At 36.9% G+C, this 10,967-nt stretch overlaps 2 protein-coding genes across 2 annotated transcripts in view; both read left to right on the forward strand.

Annotated features, from left to right (window-relative positions):
• Nucleotides 1-3,419: 3,419 nt before the first annotated feature.
• LOC108724937 (uncharacterized) lies at nucleotides 3,420-6,512 on the forward strand. The gene is made up of 4 exons (XM_018451645.1): nucleotides 3,420-3,730; nucleotides 4,772-4,999; nucleotides 5,293-5,500; nucleotides 5,585-6,512. The coding sequence occupies exons 1-4, from the start codon at nucleotides 3,661-3,663 to the stop codon at nucleotides 6,126-6,128; spliced, it is 1,050 nt and encodes a 349-aa protein (XP_018307147.1). The 5' UTR covers nucleotides 3,420-3,660; the 3' UTR covers nucleotides 6,129-6,512.
• A 2,649-nt stretch (nucleotides 6,513-9,161) lies between these two features.
• The window catches only part of LOC108724929 (uncharacterized), a 6,850-nt gene continuing 5,044 nt past the window's right edge, over nucleotides 9,162-10,967 (forward strand). The window contains exon 1 of the mRNA XM_018451632.1: nucleotides 9,162-9,350. Coding sequence (XP_018307134.1) covers nucleotides 9,162-9,350 — 189 coding nt within the window. The remainder of the gene's footprint in view (nucleotides 9,351-10,967) is intronic.

Here is a 10,967-nt window from a genome sequence, read left to right on the forward strand (position 1 = left end):
CTGAATGAAGATGGTTCCGGATGATTCAACTCACACGAAAATATCCGCAAGAGAGGGGAAAGTCATGCTGGTGACTTCCAGTGTCCTTTAATTGCGTCCGGATTCCGACAGAAAAAGCGACAAGTCGCCCCGGGGACAATCTTCGCGATATGCTTATCTGAACTTGTTTAGATTGTTATTATAAAAAGTTGAATGGCATATGAGGTATTCCGAATCAATATTATAAAGTGATATATATGACAGAAATTACATATACGATTAAAATTCGATTTTATAAGCATTATAGTTATAATTAATTTACAGTCATCATAATAATGTGACCTACTATTATATTTTCTACTAACGAAACTATATCGATGACTCGCAATGCATCTATGATTAGCGTAAGTAAATGACATCAATTCTTTATTCGCATTGTACATACTAATTGCTTTGACATTTATATCATTGTTTCGTGTACACGAAACTTCTAATGATAACCAAATTCTAATGATAACCAATAAATCAGCTCTTTGAAATCTGTCTGACAACTATTGATAAGATAATCACTTTAAGAGTACTTCAAGCAAATAAAAAATCTAATATAAACAAAGTTTATATTTTTATAATTTTTTTTTCTTCAATGGCTTAAAAATTTTTCATATACAATTATTTTGTTTTCTTTAATGTTTTTTTATTATAGTTAAAATAAAATTGTAGATATTATAAAAATGTAATACAAGTAAAAAAATTTTATATATACACATGTATAATTATATAATATGTATGTATATATATATATATATATGTATTTATATATATAATATATAAATTAAAATTTTTCTCATTCTAAAGAAGACTAGTAACTTTATTCACAGAAGAAAATTAAAGATATGTAACATTGAGAATTAATATCATTAATCGAATTATTTTCATTTTTCTAAATATTTTCTAACTTTGCGTGCAGACACTATCAGCCAACGCCGTAAACTTGTGCCAGCCATGAATACCACGGTTCGCGACACAAATTCTATAACCGAAGACCCACTTTCGTGCGCGTCCAGTCTCTCGCGGTAGTTTCGTCGCTGTACGAGAGAAGAAAGAAAAGAAAAATATCCGGAACGCAACGAACGACACGAGTGCAGCACGAAATTAATGCAGTGTTCACTCGTACGTTCATATATTTGTTCATTTGTTCGTACGTTCGTTCGCCTTCAATCGGAATTGTGTTTTGGCTAAGGAGGGGCCTTTCTCCGGTTAGTGGGTCGAAGAAAGTAGTGGCTCACCAAGAGTGGTTTACCTTGGTTAATATTTGTTCGTTTGTTCTCCAATGCCCCAAGTCGTCAATAGCGATGGCATCAAACTTATCACGAGTAGTGGCTTATTAGATCATGATATTCCACCTCTTTAAGTGCCTCAAAAAATAATAGCATATAAGGGAGAGAACTTAAAAATCTAATAAAGATGATTGTAGCAGGAGATTTTAAATCTTAATTTTTAGACGCATTTTAAGCGTCAAACAAAGCTTTAGTATGACAATAAATTATTTATAAATACGTAATAAATACTTCGATAAAAATTGCTCCTGTGCGATGTTTTAAAAGCCAGAAGAAATGTATAGATTTCTTCAACGATAGGATTGCGTTCAACGATAGGATCCCATCGTTACCCGGGCTATCTCGAATATGATAACTCGATCTTCGGGGGTTCCTAAACTGATGAACGAGACGTATGACCCGGAAATATGTAGGCCCCGATTAAACGGGAGGCAAACGAGTTTTTACGTAACATGGAATAATCGTTTGGATGCTACGTACCTCCGCGTTTTCTCCGTGGTTGTATCGTGATGCAGAAAAGGAAAAAAGGAAAAAGAAAAAGGATTGTGGGCGGTTTCTGACAAGTGCAATCGCGCTTATCGGCGATTAGTTCCGCGATTAAGGCTGAATAATCACATATCCGTGACATTGACGTCTCATGATGTTGACGGCACAACGCTATTATTTGCGCAATTATCTAACCGCCGATCATTTCCGCGGTGACGATCAATGATAGAGCAGTTTATGAGCGAATTGCTTCCGATCGTTCCCTCTTCTGACGTAATTCTATAGGCTTGAAGAGAGAAATCGATTTTTTTTCAATGAGATCTATTTTCGAAATTGATCGTAATCTACATTTTGCGACCTCGTCTCCCGACTTCATCAAATGCCGTTCGACACATTTTGTGCATTTCTAACGCAAAAGGATAAATTTTACAGACAAATAGAGAAAGTCACATTTCTGCTATTATAACGAATCGAGTCTATTTCAGAAAGGAATGTTCCCCTTCGAGGGAGAATGTCTTTTCACTTGGCCCAGTCCACGGTCACGTCAACATACATTTCGCTCCGTTTCCCATCTCTCGTAGTCACGCGTGGCCAACCGCGCCCACACTCCAAAAAATAAAAGGTATCAGGAACGCGACACGCTGTGCAATCCCTAGAACGGAATCGTAAGTGATTTTGCAGTTCGCGAAGACCGTAACTTTTCTTCAAATGGTGAAAGCCGAGGAGAGGATCCTCAAGTAGAAGAAAGGAGATAAGTCGCGTTATTAAATTAGAAAACACTTGCTCACAAAGTAAAACGAGCTTCTTTGAACACTTTATATACATTAGTGTTTTTTTGTTTATGGAAATTTTACGCAGTAATCTCTACAAAAATTTAAAGAGGAAGAAATCAACAATACCGATAATTAAAATGGAACGTTTGAAAACCTTATAAAATTACGAGTCGCAAGTACAAGAATGTTCGACAAAATATTAAAATTATCATCTTTTATAATTTCAGTGCTGTTGAATTTATTTGTTGTAAGTAAATACTTTAAAATATTTGAGAACATTATGATTTATCAGGCTTTGATTTTGTCTCAGCTAGAAAATTTATAACAGCATTTTATTGGATTTCACGATTTTCACACGTAAGAATGTGAAGATGTCTCGAAATGACAATCCTCGGGAAGAAATTTCCAAAGAGAGAAAATGTAGATAAGTGCAATTCTACTTTTCCCTTTTCTACAAAATTTCGAGAAAATTGTAGACCTGTTATATGTTTTTTAAATCTCCAAAGCTTCAGCAACCTCAAAGAAAAACCTCAGATCATCCACCTCCAGCTTCAGGGACAATAATACTCAAAGAGTAGCCCAATACCTCTTGTTCCTCATTCGCCGACACGTCCTATGCCAACACGTCGCAGAGGGGCACAGTGCCAATAGTCGCAGTTCCCCCGCGATACCAAGTTGGCGGAGGAAGGAGGTCACCCGGTCACCCAGATGAGGTTCCTTGCCCGCTGTTTGTTGCCCCCTCGTTACGTCGCGTCGCGCATCGACAGTGGCCGTCCGGGGTGCCCCACCGACACAACGATCTTGACCAATCCTGTCCCCTCTTTTCGAACCGACCGCCGAACCGGTTGGCGATCCGACACTCGTGGAACCGGCGCCGTGTCCAGATTTAAGTTTCTTCTTTGCCGGGCAGGATCTCCGAAGATCTCCTCACTCGCGCGTTAGTTTAATTTTGAACCGTTCGTCATTCGCGCGGTCACAACACCGCAATAGATCCCGATCATCCGACTGTTGCTCGATCAAGGGATCGAGCGCGATCGTAAAGGGAACGACCCAGTTGAACTAATAGTAATTTTGAGGAATACGCCATGGCTGTGAGAGCAACGATCCTGGTGCTGATGGTCACATTGGTGGTCGTCGCGTCCGCTGGATTGCTCGGTGAGCTGTTTGAAGCAAAATGCGATTAAGAAACGCTAGTGTGAAGATTCGAAATTCGGGTTCGAATTCGAGTTCGCGCGGGTGATCGCTACACGCGCCGGAGATTTCAATGCGCGGACGCACGTGTTTGCCTGCATTGGCGCGATTGCATTGTTGTTTTGTATCGTTCGTGATAAACGCAATTGCAAAAGAGATTATATGATCGGTTACTTTCTATTTATTTGAAAAACGAAATGTCGATTGACGTTTAATTCATTTTGCTATGATGTAAAACTAACTTGTGCCGTGAATACGATGGTTTATAATTAGAATAAATAATCCTTTTTACAGTATTATTTGAAATGTACATATATTGCTGACAGTTGTATTACAAAGAAAAAAGTTACTTACTTTTCTAATGTAATATATATTTAAAATTTTCAAAAGAAATTTTATATCTATTTTCTATTTTTAAAATGGTTAAACCCTTTAATATTTATTATTGATTACATATTATTTTCGAATTATTAATCCATTTCGAATACATTTAAAAATATTCGGATAAGAGTTCCATGATGACAGTTTAAATTAGATACTTCTTTAATTTCTTTAATTTCTTTCTTTAATTTCACTTTCTTATGCTACTCAATTCTAAGCTACCTGTGTTTCTACTGTCAATCGTCTATAAAAGACTGAAAGGTGCCCTCAAAACTGTCATTCAGCTATTCGATCTTGACAATGCGCGAGAAAGTACGCCGATGGAAATCCACGCATTGGCACACTTATTAGCATCCAGGTGTAGTTCCCCGATCCATAAACATGGATATAAACGTTTCAAATGTCACAGTCTGATTCGTCATTCCTCCAAAGGAGAATCCAAAGGAAACTTTTACAACGCGGCGGTGAAACGCGTAGAAATTTGGCTTCCATTTGACTTTCGATCGGCGGCACGACTTTCGTTTCGTTCCGATTTCTCTATTCCGAGTTTCTCTGCCACGCGCGTCCCTTATCTCTCTCACATATACGCGCACACATACACACACATGCGTTTCTTGCCCGCAGAGACCCTGCTCTCATGGGACCTGCCGGAGGTTGAAGCGAGATCGTCCACGTCGCAGTCCAAGTGCCTGTGCCAGACTTCCGGTTGTCTCTGCTGCGTCGAGCTAAACTTGACGGCCACTATTGATCTAGGTGGCCCAGCTTGCGTCAATATTAGACAGAAAGAGCAGAATATCTCATTAAATTTGAGCTATGGCGATAATCCAATTCACAATGCGACGATAAAGATCGGCAAGTAGTCAAATCGTAATAATGAAGGAATCTTATTTGTATTGAATTTTAAATTAAATCTAATATTGTCTAATTGCAATTTAAATGTAACACGTTGAATTAGATTAAAATTCAATTGAAAATATTAATATAACTTCCCGCATATTCAACAGTTCTTTGTAATCTATATTTTATATTTCGATTTATAAAATACAGATATTTTATTATAATATTTATTTATTAATGTCTACATTTTTTGTATCAGATAAACGATACGTCAATCGGACTGATCATTAATATTTTTATCCTTGCAGCGAACGCAGCCAATAAACCAACATGCATGAATTTGTTGTCGGATTTGGCTCAGATTTGCGCGCGATTTACATCGGTGAAGCAATCTGATGTCGGTGGCTACGATGGCTGTATGGTAATCGAGCCGGCTTTATTGGGTGCACCGCAAGCCGTATACCACATAGGATGCTTCAATTTTTATCAGGGTGTACGACAAGTGGAGATCTCCGCGTAAGTAATCTAGTTGAAAGCATTTAAAATGCAAAAAATATCTCATAAAAGAATTACTTGTTACGTCCTTTCGATCCTACGCAGCATCACGGAGACGACAGAGCCTGTGGACAACGCAGATGAAGAAGAGGATACTCTTAACACCGACGAGTTGATCGCTGCAGTGTCCGCCAGCGCCGAGCAAGGTATCGCGTTGTTCACTCAATGGCTCGGTCTTAATCTGAATCCAAAACTGAATCTCACAAGCAAGGACAATGAACAAGACAATCAACAGCAAATGACGAATAATGAACGGACAGGACCCTCAATTGATGTGTCTTCGAGATCGGCCCGCAATATGGACGATGCTGTCCAAAACGAAAAAAGCGATGAGCGATTTAAGCAATTGTTGAGCGCTCAGGACAATATCTTGAAAGGTTCAGCGACTATCGGACAATCTCACGGCGCGGAAACCACATTTGTTTACTCCAGACCGAGCGATCTAATGGCTGACAGAAACGCGACAGAAGAGACCAAGAAGAAACTCGAAGCGGAAGCTGTGGTGCCGCAACACCGGATCGTGGTACCAAAAGAGTCCAGGAGGGGCGGACGGGCATACAACATTCATCAACACGTCAATGAGATCTGAGTTGTGCCGTGACTGATCGGTACCTCGTACAGGAAATCGTCGACTCTTTCTTTTAGAGCTAGAGTGCTGCACTTAGACTATTCTCGTATGTATGTACGCAGAGCTGGGTGATGGGGAGAGGAGGTTATTACTTCATTCAACCGTCTCGCCCGTCGGGGTAATTTAATTTTTGCGATCAGTATACAAATCGTGATCCTCAATAACATCATTGAGGCTGATAAATCAATGTATATGTGCAATTATACATATAACATTTGCAATATAATGAAGCAAAATGGGGATTGTAACTTCGCACCATAATTCAATCTTCAGTAACTTCTCCGTTCCTTAAAGAATTCATCTCTGTATTTCCAAATACTATAGTACATATAAAAGCGACATAAAAATAGCACAATCGTTATATGTAATATAATATATAGAAATACAGAGATAAAAGTTTCTTCTTTTTGATATCAATCTGCGTAATTTTATTGTTTATTAATTATTTTAAAGTTTCTTATAAAATAGAATCTAAAAAGATAATTTTTACAAACTTTACTTGTATATTATTTTGTTAAATTAAAAGGTTTTGATAAATCTTTCTGCAAATCTTTCTTGCTTTGGTGCGTAGTTTTCCCTATTGTTGCGATCTTATCCTATTCATTATGCGTGCATCTCAATTATTTTATTCTCGCTCAGCTCCTCGAATATGATCTCTCGCGATTGTGATCAATGTTTGTTCTCGATTTCATTACAAAATCGTCACTTTTCTGCGATGATGTACTAATCTAAAATAATTAGTCACAAGATCTTGACTAAACGTATAATTGATCCTACGTTTTACTGGGAAATTAGTTGACCAATTGTTCATTAACTGGCAATAATTTATTTATTTTAAAAAAGATAATTAAAAATAAACATTTGATGGCGACTTCGAATTCCCAGAAATCAGACGTTGTCTATCAATGATAGCTTAGGCGTTTCTTATCGTACGAATTACATGTTTCTTCCTATTCCAGCTTGTCGTAATTTAAAAAAAAATACAACGACAGTTTCACGCCATCGGTGTACCATATTATAAATTAATATTAAAAAATACGAAATGATAAACGGAATGGGCAATACGACTGTCACAAGGATATCTAATTAATTCTGCGTGTGACACGGAAATAATAAATGAATAATAAAATATTCACACATTATATGTTAATTCTGTTATTCGTTGCTTCGTTGATTACGTCCTTCTTCTTCTCCTTATACATACATATAACACATATCAATGGCTGTTTTCTTGATCCTGCTTTAACTGTAAAACAGAAAACTCTGTTTCCTTGATCCTGCTTTAACTGTAAAACAGAAAAGTACTCGATACTGGTCATCGATAATATTATAATCTCTTTTGTATTTCCTCAAAGAACGTGGTATTTTACAATAGATTTTGTAGTAAAGCAGTGATTTTTATATTATTTTCGGCTAAACCAGCAAAAACGTTTCGCTAAAAAATATTCTTAAAATCCCAAAAAAACATTCCAAGAATACGCCAAAATATTCGGAATAATTACGGTATGTAAAAGAAACATTCAAATGTTAAAAATTTCATTTGTATCGCATTAGGCGATTTTTGGCGTGCTTCTGGTATAGCAACCAAAAGCAACCGTGGTTGGGACTATCTTTGTCTTCTGAACCCTGAAAATGAAGATAGCCTCAACCGCGGTTGTTTTTGGTTGCTATACCAGAACCACGCCAAAAATCGCCTATTCTGAGATTGTCCCATATGTATTCCATATATATTTCCCAAAATTGTAATTTTTCCAAAAATTCCAGGTCAAGTCGTCCATGAATCAATTTTTAAACAAAATTTTATTTTAAAAAATACATTTAATGTGTTTTCACCTGGAGCCCAATTAGTAAGCTTACTTCACAGACGAAGCGCTGCGTTCCGTATATTCCCTTCGAGATAATTCTTGTTTACGAGTAAATACTCGTCGCCGCGGCTCTCTGTTGGCGGAGATATGTACTGCTCGCTCGCTAGCGATTTTCGTGAAATATACAAAGAGGTTGTATAAATCGAGTAGGGGAGCCAGCTCAGGTTGCATGAGCGAATAGAAAGTGACCAAAACCGAGAGGATCATCAGCATTTTTATTTAATCGCGCATGCGCTGTTGATTTTCACTGTTAGGTGGAGATTTCAGGAAAGCAATATATCTATATATATCGATGCCGCCCCACTCAGTTTTCAAAGTCCGATGCGCGCGCAACATATTAGACAAAGATAAAGATGGTCCTCCCGTATCCTTTTCATTTCTACTGTCTGACATTTTCATTTACAGGGACCCCTATACTTTGCCTACTCTATGTATACAATCTCTTTGGAAATATACAAGTGATATTGTCACAATATTCTGAACATTTCTTCGACATTTGCACATTCTGTGACGGTTCTTTTATTGTTCCGGAACATTCAGTACATTGGTAATACGAATTGAACTTTCTGTGAATATTTAAAATTAGCTTGGAAGGAACAAAATTGTCGCGTACATAAAACGGCAGAATGTCAGTGTTTGATCGGATCCTTCGTTCCACTTAACGCTCGCGTGCATCGTTTGTTCTTGTTTAACATTTGATAAACGACAAGGATGAAATAATTCCACGAGCGTTGTGAACGTTAAGTCCGGATCTACAATAGGTATTTTAAGTCTTAAGCCATAAGAAACTGACCAATTATAGTCGAATTCGAGGGCAAAAGTCGATTGTGATTCGCCTATTTCTTATGGCTTAAAACTTAAAATCCTATTGTAGATCAAGGATAAGTGGAACGCACCTCATATGGTATATACTTCCAACTTTTCCCGCAACGGCACTAAAATAGCATTGTCCGGATTTTCCATAGGTTTTCCGAAGTCACGTTTCGAGCCCATGTTTCATGTTTGATCTTCTTTTTGCTTCCTTTGTTCCGTGAAACAGACGCGATTGAAAGTAAATAGTATTAATTGTTTGCATAATATTTGTTTCGGCCAACATATTTATTGCACTGGTGGTTTTAGAATCGAAAATATGGGTGAAAGAAATGTGAAATCACATGAAACAATGATATTGATTCTTAAGAAAGATCGATTCCTAGTCGACAAACAAAAACTAATCAGCAAAAGCCAGTATTTTGCTGCACTTCTGTCTGAAAACTTTTTAGAACGTCATCAGAAAGAACACGTTCTTGAGTATAATATTTCTTGGATTTCGATGCAGGTTTGTTGATTGCAGCAGAAATAAGTCTTGTTCATAATTAAGAATTATTAAGGGGGTCTGCTTTACAAGGCCAAAAATAGCAATATTTTGGGAATTTTTTTAGAAGGGAAAAAATAATTAAACTTCTTAAACGTTTATGCCTCATTTTAATATGTATTCAAAGGGTATAAAGTGAATTTTTATGGAGCAATTTAATAGAAAATGGCGGATGTAGAGGCTATTGTGTGGAGCGCCTCTGCTCTGGAGTTGTCCATCTGCGTACACGATGCCGCTCGCAATTCTTGTCTGAAATGAAAAAATTAAACTGATTATTAATTTAGACATGTATATCTTCTATATGAACCTAAAAAATTCCGAAAAAGAGGCATAATGATGATTATTTGTAGTTTGAACACAAATTATGCATTTTTACATGTTTAAATTTGACTTTGACCTGATGTAAAAATTATTAAAAAAGACTTTTTTAATAATTTTTTTAGTTCATATAGAAGGGAATTTAGTTGTGAAGAGAATGCACTTTGGCTTTTGTCGATCGGTCAAATATTTTTTTTGCTATCGTGTACGCAGTTTAGGAAAAATCGTAAAAATGAAAACTCGAGAAAACACGCTTTAAAGTTTGCGGTCGGAAAAAGTTTGATTTATTGACTACTTACATCAATAATCTGCTAATCAGCGATTCCTGCACTATATAAGAGGCCTTCAGCTTCCTCGTAGTATTCATGAAGATGAATTTGTTCGGCTCCTAAGTATTGTTTTGAAAAGCCATATTTCAGGTAAGGGGATCGAGGGACGGGCGCGCGCTCGGAGCAGACCGGCATTCGCCGCGGCGCGCTCCGCACCTACCTGCTCTCGGCCTTATATCGTCACAAATACTTTGAATAGGAATTTATCCTTTTGAGAATATATTCTTGGATAGTTTATCTATCCATTTAAGCAATAAAAAAAAATCGATTTTTTTGACCTTGTAAAGCAGACTACCCCCTTAAGTAAAAACTTGTTTTCTTTACTTTTTAAGTAACAATTTTTTTAAATGAAATGAATTTTTAAATATACATAGATCGCTACAAAAGTTTTCCCATAAGCGATATTAATCATATAGGTATTTGTAACATTGATTACGTTTACAGTTATAACATCGATATTATGAAACTGGCTAATCATAGCTGTTCCTCTGAAGAATGGAATGACTCTGATAGGCCAGTTTCCTATCGATGTTATAACTGCGGCGTAAATCGAACCGTGTAAACGTAGTCATTACAGATAAAACGTGTAGGTAGGGAGGGGACAAGCCATATATTTCTGCTCAGCAAATGAATATAAATAAAGCGATAATATTCGAGACAGTTTTCACAAGTTTCTAGTTCAAGTGAGAGTGACGATGAAGATATAAAACTATTTCTTGATGAAAGTAAACGTTATTATATGCATATACGAGGGGCACTATATTTTGAGCCTAATAATAAAAAAAACAGTAATTTGTCATTGAAAATGACTTATTACTTTTGCACAGCATCAATGTTTTCTGACACAACAACTGATTTTGGACGACCTTCACGACTTTCGTCGGTGAGCGAACGGCGACCACGATTAAATTCGTTATACCAGCGTTTCACAGTA

This window comes from Mycetomoellerius zeteki, unplaced genomic scaffold, assembly GCF_001594055.1.
Source record: "Mycetomoellerius zeteki isolate Tzet28-1 unplaced genomic scaffold, Tzet1.0 scaffold316, whole genome shotgun sequence".
Lineage (NCBI taxonomy): Eukaryota > Metazoa > Arthropoda > Insecta > Hymenoptera > Formicidae > Mycetomoellerius > Mycetomoellerius zeteki.